Here is a 24,294-nt window from a genome sequence, read left to right as displayed (position 1 = left end):
TTTAAGTTTGTTTGCTTAATCAATATTTTATATTACTGCTTTGGCAAGTGTAATTGAAATCATGTACTCATAAAAAGATAACAAGGAAGACGAAATAATGTAAAATATGCAAGGAGATTTAACTGATATTTACAAATGAATAATACATCGTTAGGATGGCATTAACTGTGAAGGCTAAAAAAATAATGGCGAAATACAGAAAAGATGAAGTTGATCAAAATGATTATGTGAACACAGCATTTACAACAAAAGACGTTTCACGTAATGTACATTGTGATGAAAACGATCAACCATATTATGATCAGCTAGATCACAAAGATCTCGAAGTCAATAATCAAAAAGCGAAACCAAACGAATATTCTCAATGGGAAGACAGGCAGATTTCTGCCGATGAAATATATGAAAATAATGAGCAGTCGGTCAACAGAGTTTTACAGCAAAAGGCAATAAACCATTTGGAACCAAAACTGCCTATTCAACATTCTTCGAAGGAACCCAGTATAAGACACTGCAAAATCGGAATTGTTGTTTTAGCTGTGATATGTGTAATACTAGTTGTTGCATTAATATCTGTAGCGGTAGTTCTGTCTGCAAGTAAGACTTACTATTTATAAGTTCTTGAAAAACAAATAATAGATATAAGAAGATGTTGGATGAGTGCCAATGAGACAACTCTCTATCCATATTCCAATCTGTAAAAGTAAACTATTATAGGTCAAAGTGCGGTCTTCAACACGGAGTACTAGCTCACACCAAACAGCAAGCTATAAAGGGCCCCGAAAATGACTTGTGTAAAACCATTCAAACGGGAAAAGCATCCGTCTGATCTTTATAAAAATAGAGAAACGAGAAACACTTATAAACCACATCAACACACTACAAAGGTCCAAACAAATGCAGCGGGTTTATACTTTATATTAGGTACCAACCTTCTCCCTTATCTGAAACAATAGTGTAACATCACAACAGAAAAAGACGACACTATACTATGCAAGTGTACTAGTCAACGAAATATCAACTTTTCTAAACTTTAAAATTGTGTTATTGGATGAAACGACGGTGTTTAAATAATTGACTTATAGTGAATGTCTATAAGAATTGTAATTACATATATTAGTATTAAAGAGATTTAATTTGGCTAGGTGGACTAGGCCCCCTAATTTGCTGGATTTTAATCATCCTGAATTACAAAGTAAAGATTCAAAACTGCAAGGGAATGCAGTTATACAAATTCAACAAATTGTCATTAACACTTCTTGGTATCGCAATAAATCGAAGATCTTGCAATTTGTATATTAGGAGGATTTCCAGATTTTTATAAAAATATTTTGTGATCAGTTTGGATAAAACAATTCATGACCCTATTGTCGTTAATTGATATTCGAACCTTAAGTGACGCTTTTGGTTTCGTTAATTTAGAAAAAAAAATCTAATGTCATCAATGCTACATAAAACACATTAATAAAACGGTTAAAATCAAAGTGCGACATTTATTACAGTAAAATATGTTTTTACATAAAGGATCCCCGTGTGAGGGTCGAGGATGCCTAAATAATGGAATATGCAAAGTAGTCGACGGAGACTTTTATTGTGAATGCCAAGCGGGTTTTGTTGGTTTAAGATGTGAAGGTAAAGTACTTGAGTGATTTCATGTTATATGTATCAATGACAACACATTCAGTTCAAGTGACAGACCTTAATTTTAATCATGCTTGTTCATAAGTTGATAATCTAAAGATTTATACAATATCTGAAAACAAAATTCTATCCCTGAGTTGTTGAGTCTTTGCCTTACTCTATTATTATGAGTATTATGCTTGCTAAGCAATGAAGCACCATATGTCAATTTTAAAGTCTTTTTTTGAACCGGCCATGAATCACCGATGAGTTAGAAGTTAAAGACAAACTAAAATGTGTTTTATTAGACAAAAATAATCCTAATAAACATTTCTTTGAAAAATACAATTTCATTATTACCCTGATACTAGAGAAGGTTAAGCAGGTTTTTATTATATAAGTGACGTCTATAATTATTGTAAACATAAGGAGGTGTGTTATGATTTTCGGTGAGACAACAATCCACAATGGTTCAATAGGTCTATGATGTTTGTTACAGCTTAAAAACTGACTGAAAACTCGAATTATTATACATTAACACAAATATAGCTACGACATATAGCGCATATCAATGATCATCGTTGAAAATGATATATGTTGACCATCAAGTGAATCGTCATGTTTAAGTAACGTTTTGATAATATAACTTAAATTCAGACAAACTAAGGATACACACAGAAACTGAAAGAATTGCATGAGCTATAAAAGGAGCAAGATTGTGTGCGTCAACGGGACAAGCTCCTCCAATAAGACGAACCACCATTCCAATTCACACTCAGTAAAAATATAAAAATCGTTAATCTGATTTAATCGGTAACATTACAGATCAGACCACTTTACTGTCATCTAAAGATCTTGTAAATAGTTATCAAATGTACCAAGATTATAATTTAGTACGGCAGACGCGCGTTTCGTCTACATAAGACTCATCAGTGAAGCTCATATCAAAATATTTAAAAAGCCAAACTAGTTCAAAGTTGAAGAGCATTGAAGGTCCAAAATTTCCAAAAAGTTGTGCCAAATACAGCTAAGGTAATCCAGCCTGGGATAAGAAAATCCCTAGTTTTTCGAAAAATTCAAAGTTGTGTAAACAGGAAATAAACATTTCACTAGTGAGTTTAACAGGCTTGAGAAAAACATTACCTTAACATCGAGATGTTGATCTACTCCTATACCATTGTATATATATGAGAATGACTTTATCTTTTTGACTTAACATTTCTCAATTCAATATGTGTTTTTACACAGTTACCCCATGTGACACCAAAATTTGCGAAAACGGAGGGGAGTGCTATCTAAATGATTTTCAGTCAAAATGTTCATGTCGACTCGGATTTGATGGAGAAAACTGTACCGGTGAGTATACACAAGAGTTTTAACGTCCTTTTATCATAAAATGTTCATTATTCTCTGCATGAACTACCGGCATTGTTATGGGATATTTTATAATTTTCCCTTGCAAACATCAGTCGTCAATACAAAACTGTTAATGGTGAAAGACGCAATATCCAACGCTAAACAAAATATTAATCAATGCTTTGGCAGATGTATCTATATATTTTTTTTTCTTTCTTCAAAATAGCACTCTGTTAGTTATTTGTAACAAAAACTGACAAAGGAATTTAAATCATAAATCAAAGAAAGAAAACATTACCAATTTGTTTTAAACTAATTATAGACAAAAGCATGATCAGTAAGGTTAACCCTGCCTCAATTTTGAAATTAGTTATAAATATCGTCTTGTTAAAACATTAAGTGTTGTAAGATTGCTTTTTCTTTTTAAAAGTTATTATGCCATATAATAAGAAATTATATAATGAAAAGAACTAATGTTGTTTTGGTCGTCATATTAAATTTGATGTTACTTTCAATTTATCTTAATAGTGCTCCTATATAATGATTTTTATTCAGATTATATCCGTTCTTAAACGACTTGCTGACGGATGTGCATTTTCATGACGTTTAGTAAAATTGACGCAAATATAAAATTTAAATCCTGGTTAAAATGATGCGTTTGTATACAAGTATGAGACATAACCAGATAAAAAGACCGCAACTTTATGTTTTAATAATGAATGCAATAAGAATTCATAAAAATAAATGTATACTATTCTAAAAAAACACTTCTTGAATAAACCTTTATCATGCAACTTCTCTTGGTGTAAAGAATAAAGATGTGTCACCCTATAAACAACTATAGCGTTAATAATCTGTATCTTCTTATTAATATTGTTCTCATAGTTTGCTATTGATGTTCAGCACATATAAGTAATTTAGCTAATTTGCAAGTTCAATAACATTTTTCTATTTTTCAAACATATATTTTTATGATTTTTATGATTTTTTAGTATGTGTCTTAAGTACCACTTCCTATTACGTAGAAACATAGTTAAGTTCAACCATTATTATCAGCCAAATTTTTGTTTTCAAATCCATCACACAAAAAGTGGTGGTAACGCAAAACGACTAACATACAGGTATATCAAGAAAGTCGATTGTGAAAATCGTATATCAAAGTCTTATTAAAATTTAGTCAATATTTTGAAGTGTAGTGCATATTTATAAAATTGATTTATGACTACTGAGGATAATGAAATAAGTGCCTTGACTATAAAGTAATTTTAAGTATACACATATAACGGTTTATCGATTATTTAAAGATCTGTGATATCTTTGCTCGTGTTATGCTTTTGATAGACTGAACAACTGAGACATGATGTGATTGATGACAGCACAAATGTGGGTGGATAGAGGTTGTAACAATGTCTACTGGTTCATATCTATTTTAGGAGCATTCATCTTATTAAGTCTTTCCACTTTTCTGTGGAAAGACCTTTTGTATTTGTTCTGATTATTATTACTTTTTTTTCCGCCACATTTTGTTCTTGTGATAAATGTTTGTTTCGCAATATGTCGCTTAGATATTTCTCATATTGTATCGTAGAGTTTATGCGCTTTTTAATTTTACCCTGCTAAGCCGACCCATTTTCTTTTTAAGAGTTATCTCCCTATTCACTGTTTACTATCTGTGTGCATTTCCTTCGTAACAAAAAGAGATAGCAACAAAATTCTTTTTACAAATTGTTGATTACATCCTCAGACATTTTTGGCTAATTTTGATCGAAGCGATTTGATGAAATTTTATACGAATTATCTACCTTCATACAATAAATTTGTCGGTTTGTTTTTTTAACTCATAAACCTTAAACCGTATAACCTGGAACTTTTCTATTTGAAGCCCCTTGGTCCAAACTAAAAAAATGAGGTCAAGGTCAAAGGTCAAGGTCAAGCTCTAAATGTTGACTTTTGCTTATTTTTTTTATTTTTTCCAACACTTTCAAAGATATATATAAAAAAACAAGTGTAAAATGTTTGCTGTATTGTAATGAAGATATGTTTCATTTGGTCTGAAACAATCCAATGGCATCTTATAGGTGTTATGAAATGTTTAATTATAAGGTTAATTTATTATAACTTCAACTTGGTTCATTATTAAGCAATATGATCTTTTACAAAAGGTTGGGTGACATCTGACCTTGAAAAATAACAACCGGAAGTGACCTTGATTAAACCGGAAGTAGCCATTTTTGCACATTTTTCATGAAAAAGTACTCGGGAACTCATAGATTTTGTTATTCAGACATTAACCTATCACTTAAGACTAGAAATTACTTTCGATCAACCGGAAGTGGCTTAAAGGCTATAGAATTTTAAAAACTTTATAATTTTGGAATAAGTGTGAAATAAGATATCATCATGATCATATGAAACCGGAAGAGACATTTTCTTCACCTGAGTTAGTAAATGATCTCCCTTTTTTCACTCAAGAAGTATATCGAAACCAGTTATGTATAGCATCAGTATAAAGTAACTAGTTTCTTTTCAAAATTTCTTTGATGTGGAAAGACCTTCAATTGTTCTCTGAACAATTAGAGAACAATTGGTTTTTAATTTTAATTTAAAGTTGTTTTGTGATATCTTTGACGTTTATATAGTGGTAAATACGTGTTATTGTGGGTTTTAGCACTACAATATAAATATATATGTATATTTAGGTTTAATATTCAGGAAGTAAACGTACCGGTTCATTAAATATAAAGAACAAATCCTGTTTCAAACAGATAAGTAAAATTCAACATGACAGCCATCAAATACTTTATCTCTCGTCTTTTCTACTGCTTTTATTAATTTCGTGTACCTGTAATTACTTAAATGAACTATTTAACAAATGCTTTAATTTTGTTTTACTGATGAATAATTACAGTTAAGGTTGATGTTGATGAATTTTACTTTATGTCCAATGGTAGTAAGGTACATTGTATCTTGTTAATTTAGGAGTTATGGTCCCTGATTGGAATCAAATGTTACAGGGCAAAAACCCCAAAGAGCTTTTTTTTTTTTAAATGAAAAACAGACAGCATTTGCCAATTTTGCAATATATTACTTAACTTTTAATCGTTTCTGTTTAGTAACACCTTGCTCAAGTAATCCATGTCTTCATACTGGAGAGTGTACCCTAGGTCTCAATACGTCAGACTATTTATGTTCTTGTCCAGCAGGTTTTACTGGTGCAAATTGTCAAGGTAAGAACTTTAACATACATGTAATAATAACAATTATTGCATTCAATCAAATCATGAAGCTTTATAATTGCACATTTATAATCATGCAAGTGTAGCGTCGTCGTTCTTTTATGAATTCTTGTATGTCGATGTGTTATTTTAAGGTAGCGTAAATAGTTATCAAAGGTACCAGGATTATAATTTAGTACGCCAGACGCGCGTTTCGTCTACTTTAGACTCATCAGTGACGCTCATATCAAAATTACGTAAAATCCAAGTTCAAATAGCAAAAAGAAAACAAACCACAACACAAAGTCTCAATTAAAATCACACAATGTAATCTGTTAAATGCATAATATCAGTTTAGCACAATAACACAGCTGAACAATAATCCTGATTCACTGTCCTTTCATTCTCTAAATATCCTCTCAATTCATCTAACTAACTATCTCAATGCCTTCTCTGATATCTCTCGCATCCCCTTATATACATAATTACAGGCGGTATCCGACGGTTCTAAAGATACCGGACGGTGAAATTAAATGAATAAGACACTTAGGCGAGTTTAATATTTGAAAAAGACGTCTAGTTAAGGACTTTAATGCACCCACCTAACACACGGCTAATTTCTTTTTTAAATGAAAAAATAATGATTTAACTTTGATTTTTGCGCAGTCGTCACAAAATCGTACGGTGCAGTTTTTGTAAAATTGACGTTTATTTCAGAAATTAGTTGAAAATAATAAAATTACGACATGTTTTTCAAGCAAAGGAAATTAGTCGTATCTCTTCTTTTAGACAGAATAATTAAGTGAATTAGATTCTTAAAATAATGAAAAACAATATTTACAACTGTAAGTCCGCATGCTTTTGCATTCCTTCTAAATATTTGACATTTTGTACGAAAATTTTCATAATCCTGACCTTTTCGGAACTACAATTAAATTTTTATTAAATGCTTTTACACTCTATCCGTTTTAGAACACACCAAATTACTCACCAGTTATCTTTTTTTCATTCAAAGTCAAGACTTTATCTCAACATTTCTTAAAATCACGAATTTCTGTAATTTTATGATGTTGGGTAAAATCACTATAGTTTCCGGAATCCCTCATCCGTTTCGTTATCGTTTTTTTTTACTAAATATATTAGTCGATTTCCGTGTACTTAATAGTGCTATTAGAGTACAATAAATCATATTTAAACGGTTCTATTTCTATCTTTAACTTCAGTGTAGCTTAAATAGATATAAAATCGTCCGAAATTAAGATAAAATCAAAGTAAAACATAGTTTTTGAGTTCTGTAGAATTCACCCCTTTCTAAAAAAGGAATCGTATCGGAAAATTGTAGAAAATCTTCCGAGTCGTGTCAAATTTTCACAGTCCAGTTCACAATGAAACCCTTTCTATGCTAAAAGGCAAAAGCTATCCATACACAGATGTTAGTCTGTCATGTATTTACTACATAGAAACTATGAAGTTAAACACGTAAATGAAGATACAGTTGTATTGCCGCAGTGGGAAAAAAATGAAGTTTACATAAAAACTGGTCGATGAATATGAAAAAAATTAAAACATCCCATTTGAAAATACAAAATATCATAAGAGTAGCTATAAATACTTCAAAAGTAAGCACAACCTATCATCTTCTGTTTTGTCTGTACAAAGACTTTGTACTACATGTACACATTCTACCGACCAGTCTCTTCTAATATATCAACGAGGGCAGTAGATCTACAACTCATTCTGATTTGTCTCGGTTTGTATATTTTGCAAATGTATAAAGCCTATAAGCAAGTTACACAACTTCATAAGGTATCCTCTGAGGAGCAAACTCAGGCTGTATTGAGTGTTACTACATATATCTCCTACAATGATCTGATTTACAAAATAACACATGATAATTATACTATTTAATCTTTATACCATCGAGCTTGCATCGCTAAATATTTGCTACAAAATTTGAAATCAGATGGTAAAGAGATATTTAATTCTGAACATAAAACAGCTTTTACTAACATTTCGACGATTAAAGATGACGTGCCTGTACACAAGGAAGTATTCTGGTTAACAACTTTAATTACTTGATCAGTTAACCGGGCTTAATTTCTGCCCGAGGATCGCCAAAGAGAAAACTACACAACATATTATCAGCTTCAACAAAAACTAAAAATATATGGTCAATTTATAGTTACATGTATACAGCCTCAACAAGGCCAAGGTACATCCAATATTGTATACAGTAGCTCTATAATTTTGTCTTATGTCGTAATGACAAAAAATTACCCGTTTAAAATGACTGTGATATACAGTCTGTCAAATTTAAAGATCTGATCAGTGACTGCGAAACTGGTTGCAAGCACTTTATGGTACTAGTATTTTAGGGAAGCAGATATAGGGTAAAGTTATAATCCAATCAGATGAATGTCCATTATTTAAAAACATGTCACTGGACTATTCAATTGAAATTATGCCACCTGCTTTAAAAACATTTCTGTATTGTCTTTTGGATGATGGCGCATCTGCGGCAGGTAATAAAGCGTACGATATTCCTATTGACGAAGTTCTTAGATGTATGGCTTTAGTAGAATGTATATTATCTATAAATATTTTTTTTACTCTTTTTCATTTAGGTTTATCATTACAAGTATACCGTATTTATGGACACACCTTTGATAACTATTAACAAGTTTGACTGATCAGGAGATTAGAAAAAATGAAAATGGGGCATACATTCTACATGGCATTATTTTTCTTCTGGGGGTCAAAATTTTATCCAAGACAATGTCGACCTAACTACAGAAACAAAAGTTCTCCGTATGACTTTGGTTGGCTAAAAGGCAACATAGGTCCGATATGATGTCATCCAACTTTCTACAAGATTTGATCTGTTTACGCATTGGTTTAGGTATAGGGGGAGGGTTGAGATTTCTAAAAAAACATGTTAAACCCCGCCGCAATTTTGCGCCTGTCCTAAGTCCGGAGCCTCTGGTCTTTCTTAGTTTTGTATGATTTTTTATTTTAATTTCTTGAGTATATTCCGAAGCTTAGTATGACGTCCATTATCATTTCAACCTAGTACATTTTTGTTTAGGGGCCAGCTGAAGAACGCCTCCGGATTTGGGAGTTTCTTGCTGCATTGATGACCCATTGGTGGTCTTCGGCCGTTGCCTGCTTTTTGAACGGGTTGGTGTCTTTGACAAACCCCTCATGTCCATTCCCAATTTTTAATTAAATCTGTATACTGTAGATCTTGTGTCCGCTTTGAGCAAAACCTCTGCTGTACTGATATATGCCCATGCCAGGGAAGTTGTCTTTGTATGGATATGTTGACCGATAAGAATGATGAGATTACAAGTTAAAATGAAGCTATATTAATCTGATATCGCAATATTCCGACACCTAAATGGTCCAACATCCCCTTGGTCCGACGTTTGGATCATTTAGGTTATACGCTAACGGGATTTTAACATGAAAAAGCCAAATAAAAGGTTCAATATTAGGATAACCTTGTCCTCCGTTTGAAGCGGTGAAACAAGATATAAAAAGGTAATACTTAGTGCCAAAGTAGCTGAACGTCATCACTAGCGTAATTTAAAAAAAAGTACAAACTACTTTGCCAAGTGTTGTTTGATTAATTAAATATATCAAGATACACGGCGGCCGACTAAATTAAAATCGAAAACAGTTTGACGTACAATGAGTGGTCATATTTTCCTTGTGTTGTTTTTAATAAAAATTGTCAATTTGTTGATATACATATACTAGTAGCACTTTACTCATTTTAGTAATGTTAGTTAGTACTCTTATCATATCTGATTAAGTGATGTAAATAAAATTGCGGTATGATCCAGACACAAAATATTGCACTACAATAATAAAAAAAATCTGCCCTGTGGTTGTCTGATCTTGAATCGGTTGGCAGGCTTTCAAACTAACAGGAGACCATACGCTTCCTCAATTTTAATGTACAGCTGATCATGGGACTTTTCTGAACAATTTAAAGATACGTCATATGTTATAGTTTCCCCTTGCTTCAAATATTTTGTTTCGGATTATTTATATCAAATTTACAGATATATGTTTGTAAATACGTGCAATCAAATAATATGGAGGTATTATAAGATTTAGATAATACAAGGGCGACTATAGATACATTTGTGTGACCTAATGGTTGATTTGCAAAGACTCCGAGTGAAAACGTTACGTAACATGCGTTACCGTTAAAATCAACCAAAATTAATTAATACTATGATAGAAATATGTTTTCCCAATAGTAATACAGCATTCCTATTAAAATGTTTCGTTTTTGCATTTGTTTTGACTCGATTTTTCTACTGAAAGTATCCGTGAAATGAAATTGCAACCATGACCTTTGACCTCGATTTAAAAAAAATGCACCAGAATTTCTTTTGACGACCGGGATATTTAGAAAGTACACATTCTTAGGTTTCCAGTGATATATAATATAGCCGTGTGTTAGGTAGGTGCATTAAAAATGTAAATTTGGCTCTCATATCACTCGCCTAACTGTTCAGATTAACAAAATAGCGGTCGATGCTCAAAAGAAATTTAATTTAACCCGAATGTATTGACAAAAAGACATAATAATAAATTAAACTGTCAATGCTAAAAGATGGACGAGAGATACCAGAGGGACAGTCACACTCATAAATCGATAATAAACTGACAACGCCTAGATAAAAATGAAAAAGACAAACAGACACACAATAGTACACACGACACAACATAGAAAACTAAAGAATAAGCAATACGAACCCAACATGCTTCACAAGTGATAAAACGAGGGAATATTACGTAATACATATTATTGGGAATAATAATGCCACATACTGACTAGATGTTCAGCTTCTTTGAAAACTGGTATATTGGTTAACTATCTTTTTTTTTTTTTTGCTTATTAAGGTTTCTTACAGTAAGGTATGTTTTATTGTATGCATATTGTTATACGTATTATGGTTTGCTTTCCTAATGTGTTTTAACTTCTGGTTATTAAAGATTATGTAAATTTTCAGGTTTACGCCGAAATGTTGTACCATACAGCCTAAAATAAAAATGATAAAGGATTATCATAATGAACTCAGAACTTGTTACTTTCAAATATGATTTTAGGTACACAAACTAAAAGAGACGTTTTAAATATTCTATTGACTTTTTATACTAACAATACCAGAGTATATATTTCCATTTATATCTCCAGTGTCCTCCATAATATTACTGAATGGATGTTAAAATTTGCGTAAAACGAGTTAACACCTGTTTTATTGGAATTGGAATACGACTTTCATTACAAACCAAAGGAATGACGTCATATTGATATTATTCAGGTGGGATGGGGTTCTTATATGTGTGTTTAGATATCGCTTTATCCTTTATTCATTTAATGTCATTGATATCAATCTTTTATCAGAGACACCGTGCTCCAGCGATCCATGCAACAACAACGGAGTGTGTACATACACAACAAACAGCAACCTGTACAATTGTACATGTCCTAGAGGTTTTTCTGGTAGAAACTGTCAAGGTATAAACACTGATAAAAGAGATACAATCGTAACTTTTAGATGCAATGTGGTGAGTATATATTAGGAAAATGTTCCTTCAAAAGTAACGCGGTAGAAAATTTAAAAATGCTCATTCATCAATGAACTGAAATATTTAGAAGCTATCAGTTATATTTGTTTGTTGGTTTGTTTTTATTTTATGTTCAACTTGGTGGTTTTACAATGTTCATTAGTTCTATTTACATTTTTTACCTGGTATCCGTAAGATCTAAGTAGTTAAGGAAGGGAATTCGTAAATATATTGTGAAATTGTTAAACATGTTTAATGAATATTTCCACTACCGATCTATAGGCATGCTCGGAACCACAAGCTGTAATATAATAGTCTTATATTATACCTGTGGGAATGCTTACTATGAATGAAGCAATGCTAACTTGCAACCATATATTATACTCAGAAAGATACGATACACTTCGCAGATAACTTGGGCGCTGCTACAGTCTTTATACGAATGTCCAGTTCTAAAAAAAAATTAAAACCACTGAGTTCGCTTAAAATCAGAATCATTTAAAAAGAACAATTTCAACTGCATATCTAATAATCGTAGACTTGTTTCTAGAGGAGGAAATCGAAAATTTTCGTTGATTGTTTTAAGCAGAAATCGTCCTCTTCTTATTTTTGGAAACAAAAAATCTGAAGTGTTGTTGATTTATCGCTATGCTAAGGGGAATGATATGTGAAATAAATCTAATAATTTAACACATAACAGTTTTATCACATTTATGTGAAGGAATGGAAGTATACACCATTGTTGATTATTACATAATAAATTACTTTAATACCATGAAACTTGTATTATTAGCTCACTTGGCCCAACAGGGCCACGAGAGCTTTTCTTATCACTTGGTGTCCATCGTTCGTCGTCCTTCGTCTTTCGTAAACTTTTTTAAAATAATTCTCATGTTTTCTTCATGGTCAATATTCACCAAACTTCTCCTAAATCATCCTTAAGGTCAAGGATCAGTAAATAAACTAGTCCATAGATTTTTTTTAAAACTTAGAACTCAATTAGATATTGAAAATAAACATCAGAAAATGTAAAAAAAAGTATATGTTGTCACCGACTTCGTTTTCAAGAAAAATCCATTTTTAAAATGGTCCGAGAGGGTACTAAATTACATTGAATATATAGGGTAAATCTATATTTTTCTTCTACAATTTTCGGTTTCTGGTATAAATCACGAGAACCGCTCCATAGAATTTTTTTTAAATTAATATGTTTTTCCTCTTCGTCTTACGAATTAGATGATATTAAAAAAAAATATGGTCACCGACTTCGTTTTCCCTGTAGAAGCGACGCAAACCCAACATTTTGACAGAAAAAAAACATTAAAATTCGTGACGTCGTAATTTTTATTATAACGTCAAGTTATCATGCTATTAATTTCCAACGTTCTTCGTGTTGATTATGCACGATGATTATGTGTTTCGTGTTGATAGATTATTTTTACGGAGTGGCTATTTGTCCGGCTAAAAGTGCCAGGGCTATTTGTCCGGCCATTGTAATGCGCATGTCATATAATGTGCGTTCGGAAGTGCGTGTAACATTATCTTCAATAGCACCAAGGGGGCGCGTGTAATCTGATCACTGATTTTCAATTTTAAGATCATGGCTGAAATATGTGTGTTTAATTTTGCAGTTTTCGGAATTTGACAATGGAACACGATATTATGAGCTTCCAAGAATGATATAATCTTATGAAAGGGACTCTAAAGAATTGAAATCACAAGGAAAATGGGAAATAAAAGATAATTATATATAACTGATCGGAGAATTAGTTTTACAAAACTATTTGATTCGCTACAGCTGTGTATAGGTGGAAAAGATGCTCAAAGCAAGTGTAGTTGAAAAAGGCCTTTACAATTGCAGGTCTAACTGAATGAAATTTAGCTTAGTTATAACCCAAAATTAGTCTTGCAAGACAAGAAAAGAAAAGGAGTACACTGTGACACCCGATCCCCTCACTCAAAATATGGATAACTTTATGTCAAGGGGTCTATAATTCTCTTTGACAGCTACAGACATACTAGTTTTGTACCCTTTTCAGCTAGACAAAATCCTTTACGTTAACTTAAAATGCACGAGTCAAACACTACCCGAGTTTGTTTTACAAGTAAATTCTTCTCTCTTCTTATATAAAAAAATATGGGATATATATGATTTTATTCTAATTATTCGTTATCCACATTGGACTATATACTAGTATGAAGAAAACAATTTCAATTACCAGTAACAAGATTAGGCCCTAACACTAAAGATTTCAAACATGTGCTACCCCCTGGTGATGCTAAAGATAATATTACACGCACACACAAATAGTATAGTGACATGCGCATTGTATTGGCCGGACAAATAGTCCTGGTACTATTCGTCCGGCTAGCCGGACAAATAGCAACTGCCTTCTTTTTATCATAAGAGTCTGGATAATTATCATAAATTTTTATTTAGTATTATCAATATTCTTTATTCTTTATATTTTAGCACCTCGAGATCATTATACACTTTTTCTTTTTTGCATTTTATTCTGCAATTTTTACCCATTATTCTGTATTCCGTAAACCTCAATCAGACCCTCTTATATGGAACATTTTAAAAAGAAATTATACGTTGTAAAAAATGTGATACATGTATGTTCATTATCAATATACATATCTAAAACAATTACTAATTCAGACAAAAATACGTTGTAAGTACATGAACGCAAAAATGGTAAAATCTTAAAAATAGAAATCATCAGGGTTACTGTCTACAAGTTGACGCAATAAAAGATGTTATTGAAGCTATATTTTTTTATGCCCCCTCAACTACCCCTGTACGTCTGTCCATCCGTCATTCCGTCTGGTCGTCCGTCCTTCCGTCCGTCCGTCCCCCTTTATAGTTTATAGTTATTCCGCAAAACATCTACAGTTTGAATCCTAGAACGTACTTTGCTGTCTGCTTGCATGTGGTCAGGGTTTTGATCTTTATTAATATTTGCTCAAAGAGAGATAGTTGAACTTTGTCTTTTTTGGGTAATCAATTCATAAATCTCTTAGACTATCTTGTAAGTCTTTTTTTCCGTTCCGAAATAAGATTTGGTCACTTTTGAAAAAGTAGCAGCGGAACATGTAAAAGCTTGTGTTTTGGAACTATATCACGACAGAACGTGTTCTGTCCATATACTGCTACTTAACATCGCATATATAAACAAACATTATATCAATGATTCTACAAATTCTTGAAAGAGTGTCGTGTGGTTATTTATACATCTTCAAGTTAACAAGTAAAACACGCAGACAAACTGACATCTTTGTTAATATCTTTTTTGTTCTGTATAAAATTTATTGTATACAAGTCTACAAAAACGTTTTAAAAAGTTTACTAAATGGTTATTGTTCCATAAGTGTACATATGTATGCTCGAAGTATATATAGAATCAGGAAACCAAATTAACGGAGGTTGAGATATGACATAAAAACAGATGTACATATTTATGTTTGATATGTCTACACCCACCCCCACCCCCCCCCCCCCCCAAACCGAAAAAAAACAAGAAAAAAAACAATCGTACACAGGCTGAGACATGACTGGTATTATTGTGTTTTGTTATTTAGTCCATCTACACAAATGAGGGGGGACCTTACACGGGACTCCGGGATCGGGTGTTTTTCAGCACGGGATTTCGGGATTGATCCTTTATTGATCCGGCTATTTTTTTCGAATTTCGGTATGGCGGGATTGAAATTTCTGTAAATTCGGGACCTCAGGATTTCATGTTTTTAAGTCCGTGATTTCGGGATCAAGACCCCTGCACCCCCCCTCCCCCCCCCCCCCAAAAAAAAAAAAAACCCTCCGTCAAATGCATATCATAAGATGTCTTTTCCTTTTTAATTTTCTTTTCACCTTTTGTTGTTGTCTGGTTGCTGTCTTATTGAAGTACTGACTACTTACGGGATTTACATTTAACTTTAGGTACTAAAAGTCTGTAACACTGTGCATATTTTTCAGTTGGTATATATAGTAGTGCTATGATATAGAGGTGATCGATATAATCTGGTTCTCAACCTTTAAGTTTTATGAGTGAAATAGAATTGAGAACAGTTCTATTGTATATTTGAGATGCTACTTTCAGCTAGGGTAAATTTTTTGTATTCGGTTAATTTTTACCCATATATATATATATATATATATATATAACAATTTCCTTTGAGGAGACAACCATACGAATCAATACTATTAGGATACTCAGCCCTGTATAAATCTTCAAACCATATACTATTTATACATGTATCTATTCAAAGATTTGTGTTCTATTTTTAACATAGAAATTGCGGACGTGAAAGAGAGCACCATTACAAAAACAAAAAAACAACGTTAGATTACAAAATGTAGCGATGGATTAATGATCGTGAAACATCATTTTTGCTTATTTTTAATTTGTTATAGTCTAAAAACTGTGTATGAATATTAAACTATCGTTCCAACCGTGAACAAGGTTAATTAATTTGTATTATAGTTTAGTGCCATCTATGACTGACTGACAGCAGCGCGAATTTATGACCAGTATTAGTTTATGTGGTTCATTTCCTTTTCTCTAATTTGAAAATATTTTTACTTGTTCCGACTGGTGTGATAATTTTCAAAATATGGGAGATATTATAGTCTTGCCGTACAATACTAAGTTTGAACTTTAGTATTAATAATGTCCCAAACTTGCACCCCTTCTGCTTATTTTCTGCTAGACGATGTCTTTTCCCAGTGAAATTATGGTTTTTTGAAAGGACAGTTTTGACATACTACATATAGAATACTTCCGAGACCACACTGTTTTTTCTCATCACAATTATGTAGAAATAGTAGTTAGCAACAGTTTTAACACTTGTTTTAACATGTTTAACTGGTCGGCAGATATACAAAATCTACCACCCTATACGTCCTGATTTTCATTTTGAAGATCGTCTTCAGGACTGTTTTCATATTCATTTTCATTTTTTTATTTTAGAAAAACAAGTTCATTCTCCTAGAAGTAACATACTTTCCGTCAAATTTACCGTTGACGTTGTCCCATCGAAAAATCGACGGGTGCAATTTTAACATTGCAAAATCTGGTCAAAGGGACGTAATTCGTATAAAACGTCGCAATACTTCGCGTAATCCGCTAGACGGCGTTCATTTACTGTTACTTGACCTTAATTTGGCTCAATATTTGAAAATAAAGCATTAAGTTCAAATCTGAGCAGGAGGAACATTTTTCTTCAGGACAAGAAATTGTTAGCCGCATCAAACTACCCCTTGTTTGGTTGCTGGCACTGAGGTGATAGATTTATGGACATTTTGCAGTTTGTTGTGGTTATCTTGATTATAATAATAGATGGAGATAAACTGTAAACAGCAAAATTGTTCATCAAAGTAAGCTCTTCAAATAAGTCGATATGATCAAAATTGTTGATTGATTCCAGAGTTATTGCCCTTTAAAGTCAATTTTTCACATGTTTTTGTAAAACTTTGGTAAATATTTACGAACATATTTTCCTCTAAAACTACTGGGTCAAGTTCATTAAAGATAGCGGTAATTATAATAATCAAGAACGTTCGGTTAAGAAAAATCTACAAAACGCGTTACCATCACCAAAACAACATTTTGTCATGTGTTCTATTCTAAAGACAAGAATAGAATTCATAACAAAATTATGTCGCTCACCTTGGTCTATTTTCTTATTAAACAAAGGACACAAGTAAATGTATGTCCTTCGTTAGATATGCACATAGACCAAGATGGGCGACAAAGGCTCTTTAGGTATAAAATCACTTATTCATATAGGCTCCATTGCTTTCTATGTTAAATTCTGCAATTTCAAGCATTTATGGCTACTTTATCTTAATTTCAAAAAAAGTGGCAGTTATTTCATGTCAAAACTGTACCTTATCCTGACTTGTGCTGATAGAATCAACATACCTTTAATTGCATATTAGAGCGTACTGGTTCCCCGAAGTTTGATAGTACAAAAACAGGAACTTCTGATCTGAACAACAGGCTAAATGTTCTCTCCTATTAAATTTTCATATACTTCTTTATTATTCAAGTAAAATTTTTAACAAGGGATCTGCAGTGATGCCAAGTGTCCAAACTTTCATTTGATACAAAACTACCAAAATATTCACACTATTGACAAAGATACAGCTATGCGTAGGAACTATTTTGTTTAAAATATGTAATACTTTCTTGTATCTTCTTTCCGACCGGGCGTGAATTAGTGGTTTTGTACTTTTAGAACCTCTAGTTCATACACCGCAACAAGTAGTTTATACTGGGTTCATGCAATAACAGTAACATTTTATTGTATATTTTAAATACTTATAATTTTGTTTTATTTTAGTAACACCATGTAGTAGCACTCCCTGTCAAAACAATGGAATCTGCAATGTTGTCGGATATACATACAATTGCGTATGTCTTGAAGGCTTCGCTAATAAAAACTGTACAGGTAAAGTTTGGTTGAGCATTAGCTACGACATTGAGAAAAAATCGAAATAACATGTTTTCAATCAATTATGAGAGCTACATTGAGAATAAAAAAAACCTTAAGGCAGTCATTGTTAAATCAATGTTGTCAAACAAAATCTCAAAAGCATTGATGGTATATTATTATCTCACAAGTCAATAATTCAACCCATTTAAATCCGCATTCATGCACACTTTAATTAGGTCATTAACATGGATTTAAGGATTTAAGAATGTCAATATTTACAATTGCCATCAAAAACATCAATTGTTGACTTATTCTACCGACAAAAATATCATTCAAAAACAAATGAAACGCTGATGTACATTTTTTTTTATAATTTATGACTTTCAAACCGACTAAGAAAAAAATGACATGATAAGAATAAGAATGCGTGAATTCGTATTTATATAAATTTTATGAAATTTAAGTTAACAGTGTTAAAATACTTACAACCATTTACGAAATACACAAAAGATGAGCATGAATTGAATTGGTTCGGGGCTGTAAGAATGATGTACAGTTAATTGTTTATGGGAAAGTAGGCGATGGATTAATTATTTTAATCACGACCGTAAGCCCACGTTCTGCTACATAGTCTATGGTATATAAACTCTGCATCAAATAAACTATCAGCTGTTTTATTGGATACATTTTTTATCTTTACGGATTTTTTGGACACTGTATGAGAAACCCATGCGGTACGGATAATATTTCATGGAACAGTAGTAAAGTAAACAACGTGTTCACAATATGTTGTAAGTGTCATCGTTGAAATCAAGGGCTTTAGTTAAAAAAAACTTTAATCAGTACTCATGGTCAAAGATCTGTGATTGAAACATGGAACACAGAAATTGTGTCTTAATAATATCCCAAGCTCAAAATATTCACGAGCGTATAAACTTTATCAATAGCTCTTTTACACAACCTATTAAAAATCTACTTGCAATGTTGACATACAATTTGGTCGATTTTCAAAATTTTCAGATTTGCGGAACTTGCACCAAAAATAGATCTCTCGGTAGTCTTGATAAAACTTTAATCATACAAAAAACAAATAAATACAAATAAATAGATTAAAATTATTTTTTAGATTACATATGCAATGCAGAATATAACAATGACTTCAACTGTATATTGGAGCAAGATCGCATAAGCGATAATGTCGATTGGATTCGCAGATCAGTAAGCTTGTTAATTATAATTTCTTTAGAGGAATTGAACGAAAACATATTTCTACATATAATGAACTGCATATCGGTATCAAGATATACTATTATTTTATATAATAGACTACTCATAGTAAATAAATCTTGTGAAATGTAATTTTGACAAAATGATCAATTTGAAAATAGAAAAAATAGAATCACTAAAAGACAGCAAAGTAACACTTAAAAAAAGTTCCAAACACTTATAATGAAAATAGATTTTTTTTTTTGCAATTTTTGATACCACTTGTACATTATGATCATTATGCATTACAATTGTGTATCCTTGTTTATCAACTTTGTTCATATTAAGGGTAGCACACCTACATCGTTTACTGGTCCATCACAAGCTGCAGAGGGTAATTACTACTTTTATTACGAAGGACATTCATCTGGTTCGACAGCACGATTAATTTCAAGAACTATGAAAACTGGTAACGTATTTTTCATTATTGAATTTAAGGAAATACACTAACAAAATTAATTTGAATCGATACTTAAATATATATTTTGTCTCTTATTAGTTTCTCTTCAAAAACATATTGAGCTGTATTCGGAAGTTTCAAATAAATATATTATTTTTATGTTGTGATGTTATACTATTGTTTCAGATAGGGGGAAAGGTTTGGTACCATTAAAACGTTTAAACTCGCTGCAATTGTTTGCACCTGTCCTCAATCTGATGTTCAGTTGTTGCCCTTTGTTGATGTGGTTCATAAGTGTTTCTCGTTTCTCGTTTTATTTTAATTTAGATTACCGTTGGTATTCCCGTTTGATTGGTTTTACACAAGTAATTTGTGGGGCCCTTTATAGCTTGCTGCTCGATGTGTGCCAAGGCTCCGTGTTGAAGACCGTACCTTTAGCTATAATGATTTGCTTTTGTAGATTTTGACTAGGATGGAGAGTTTTCCAATGGGCACTCATGCCACTCTCATATCTAATGATTGGATTTCAATATAATTTTTTTTCAAAAGCAACAAATATCACAATCAAATTTCCGAACCCTGATTATCTTTTCTTCTACATATTTCTTTTGTCATTCTTGATATAATATAAAGAAACAAATGCGAATGTGAAAAAATGATAAAGCTATGAAAAGTCAAGAGAGAACATTTTCCCGCCAAAATTTCAATGGCTAACATCGCGAAAACAGGCACGGTGACCTATATATTTTGTTTGCTATTTTGATTCCTTTATTAATCCCCTATCAATATATGATAGTGTTTTGAAAAGTTAGTTATTTTGAAACTGAGAAGCCAACTTCGTTAATATAAAGTGTCCTAACAATGATTTTTTTTTTCTTCAAGATGTATCTTTTCTAATGCTTTAAATATTATAAAGAACCAAAATGCGAATGTGGAAAAAATCGAAATTTTCAATCACTTAAAGAATTGTAAAATATAACACAGCTAGTACATTCTTTTGGAACGATATATGTTTAATAAAAAGAGAAATGGTCAGTCTTTTGTTCGTACTGAACTATGGAAGAAACATTATCAAGAACTATACATGTTTCCTTTATTAGCCTTTAGTTAGTCGTGTTTTATCCTTTCCACGAAAATACAGAGAAAATCAAGGGACGCTTTAAAATTGTTAAGTGTTATATTCATTTACTCAGTAAATAATCTAGCACATCATATTGCACAGTTCTGTCCCCCATTTTTATGTTCTTGAAATACATAGCATTCTGCGTTTTACGAAATAAAATGTCTTTTAGATTTTTATCGTGTCTTTCTTTGGTTTTTATGTCCTGTATTTTAAAACATTTCTTCTGTCTTCTTTGTCAACTAGTGCTTTGTATACTAGAGTTTTAATTACCAACGTTTCACGCGTAAAAAAATATTTACTCCGATTCTTCTTTATTTCATTTCTAATATCTACATTTTGCAAGTCGATTTTTCTTGGAAAATCTGCTTTACCCTGACATAACCGTTTAATATTGGCAAATATTTATAAACAAAACAACATTAATTTATATGACAACCTGACCTTTTAATAAAATGTAAATCTTTCAATGGCAAAAATTATTCACAAGATAAGATCTGCAAATTGATAACATTACCGAAATCGTTGGTCGACATTTCATAGAAGTAATTTGGGTTTTAAATTTTAATTGGAAGATACATCTTTGAAATTAATTGAACAGATCGGTTGCGATAGACAAAATTGTACTTAACACTTTAAGTGAGTGTTTGTTCTTTAATGATGGTTTTTATCAATGTCTGCAATTAAGCGAAAACAGTACCCGATAAAGAAAACTACAAACATCAAAAATATTAGCAGGTCAAGATTGTCAATAATATTGCATACTCGGATTCTTCAAATGACTTCCTTATGGAAAAGTCATTGACCTTAAATGTCAAATTTTTTTTTTTGGAGGGGAGGGGGAAGGGGAGATTCGAGGGGATTATGAATAATAAACAGAAACTGTACACAGTAAAAAAAAAAGATCAACAAGACACGGTCAACAGAAAACATATCCTTGTCAAGAATTTCTAGTTTACAATATTACAAAGTTTACCTAGTTGCCATTGTTGAAGATGCACAAACATCCATTCAGGTGAGCAAATTTCTTCTCTATGAATCTTGTTAGAGGTTGATAATTGATGCACTTGTGAATGTTGCTATTGATGACTGTCAAATGCCTGTGTAAAATAATCGACATTTTCCTTTGTCATTTTGGTAAATAGTTATCTCATTAACGAATAATGCAACATCTTCATATTTTATTGGTTTTGCATTTTCACATTTAAAAAAAAACAAATTCTTTGATCGCAGTTATTAGTTATTGATCACAATACTTCATATAATTTTTTATATTCAGCCATTTTCTTTTTTTATATCGTTTATTTAAGGCATTATTGTTCTATTACTCTTCATTTACTACATTAGATTTCTGATTGAATTTTTTTAAAACGGTAAACTGATGAAAATATTTTTTGATTAAATATTCGTTACAGTTCAAAGAATTATTGTTTATATTGCAGGTTATACAAAGTGTTTGTCATTTAACTACCACATGTATGGATCAACCATGGGATTATTATATGTATATGGAGACAATAGATATATTTGGGGAAGATCGGGAAATCGTAACAATATTTGGTATTTCCAAACACTTACCATTTCGTCTTCTGTGTCAAAGGTATAAAGACATGTTGATGAAAGTAGGCACATAAGTTCTCTATATTGAGGAAAACAGATAATGAGTTTGAATAAAACAACCCTGGTTATGTCTGAACTTAAGTATATAAGATATACTACTTATATTTAAATACATAGAACTTCATTATATACAACATTTCAGATATGCCTGAATTTGGAGTTTATATCTCATATGATAATGCAGCGAGTTCATTTTCTTGATAAAGGGCTGCTGTAACCATGAAAACCTATTGCATCAATTATTCCAAGTGGTACTGTTCAATATATGTTTTCTATAAAAGATACTCTTTTCAAAAATATAATGCATCCTATACACAACTGTATGACGGCCCCAATAGACAGTATAAACCAATACTAAGAAAAATTATGATCAGGAATTTTTCAATCACAGATAAAATTTAGTCAGTGACAGATTTATGCACCAAGCAATAAATTTCGGGAAAACGATGATATGATTTCTCTGTAGAGAGGTCTACACGGCTTCTTCTTTTCCGATTCCCGCTTTTGTTTTAGTTTTTTTTTTTTCACTTCTCAATGTTTTCCTTCTTTTGCAAGATCCCAATTTTTGTTACACCCTATATCTAACATCCCCAATTGTTATCTCATGTAACCCTACCAACGAAAACATTGTCACCCCGTCTCAATAGGTGACAAAATTCTTAATTTAATTAATTTGCTGCTTTTTGTAATCATATTCAGCACCAGAAAGTTATGCGTGATAGTAAAAGTTTATCATTTAAGTTCATTCATTCTTCTAAGCTTGTTCAAAGTAACATAAACTTTTTTTTACATCATTGAAATGTAAAAAAAACTATCCGAAGATTTCTCAGAAAATAATAGCCTTTTGTTGCAAAAATATTGTAAATATATATAGTCCCCAAAATTAACACCAAATGTTCTCTTTGTGATTGAAATTTAAATGTTAAATTCACTTAGTATACCAAAGAGTGTTGTAGATAATTGAAGCTACGCTGCAGTGAATATTTTTTTTTCATTTTAGTGTAAAATATGAATTAGAATGGGGTTTCTCATTGCTTAGGATATTGTATATTTTGCTTATAATTGAGAAAGTATGTTTCATCATAATTAAATATTATATATTCGATGTTAAAAAGATCTGAACTTTAAATGACTTTGAACTTTGGTATTTAATATTACACATGCACAAAATATCCGTCAATCCATTTTTTATGATTATTTTTTTTTTTGTCTTTTGTAGATAACCTTCCATGCTCAAAAGGGATCTAATATCTACAGTGATATTGCAATTGACAATATAACAATTACTCCAAGCGCATGCTAAAACACCCTTGAGGTTTAGCTGCAGTAGAAACTCATACCTATTGCATTACATTACTGACACTACAGAAATAAACGTCTTAACCAAATACTGAGGTTGAAAACATCTATTGCATATTGATGATTCAAGCTGATTATTTCTGTAATTATTTTTGTAATTATTTCTGTAAGAATTGATTTTTTAATAAACCCATTTAAAATGTTCACCATACAATAGACGAATCAAACATAATAACACTTCTGTAACAATATGTTTCATTAGTTCGATGTGTTTTAGCGTTATATTTTGCAAATTGATTATAGAAATTTTCCGTTTAGAATTTTCCTCGGATTTCTGTTTGTTTATGATTTTACTTTTTAGAAATGGACTTGTT

General features: G+C 31.6%; 1 protein-coding gene across 1 annotated transcript; it reads left to right on the top strand.

The window, feature by feature from the left end:
- The first annotated feature begins 94 nt into the window (after positions 1-94).
- On the top strand, positions 95-24,294 carry LOC143054939 (uncharacterized). Its single transcript, XM_076228037.1, has 10 exons — positions 95-594; positions 1,522-1,629; positions 2,866-2,973; positions 6,087-6,200; positions 11,611-11,724; positions 18,123-18,230; positions 19,342-19,433; positions 19,770-19,890; positions 22,444-22,601; positions 23,841-24,294. Exons 1-10 carry the CDS (start codon positions 156-158, stop codon positions 23,922-23,924), a joined length of 1,446 nt encoding a protein of 481 aa, XP_076084152.1. The 5' UTR covers positions 95-155; the 3' UTR covers positions 23,925-24,294.

The sequence above is a fragment of the Mytilus galloprovincialis genome, chromosome 12 (genome assembly GCF_965363235.1).
Source record: "Mytilus galloprovincialis chromosome 12, xbMytGall1.hap1.1, whole genome shotgun sequence".
NCBI lineage: Eukaryota > Metazoa > Mollusca > Bivalvia > Mytilida > Mytilidae > Mytilus > Mytilus galloprovincialis.
This window is presented reverse-complemented; position numbering and strand designations above follow the sequence as displayed.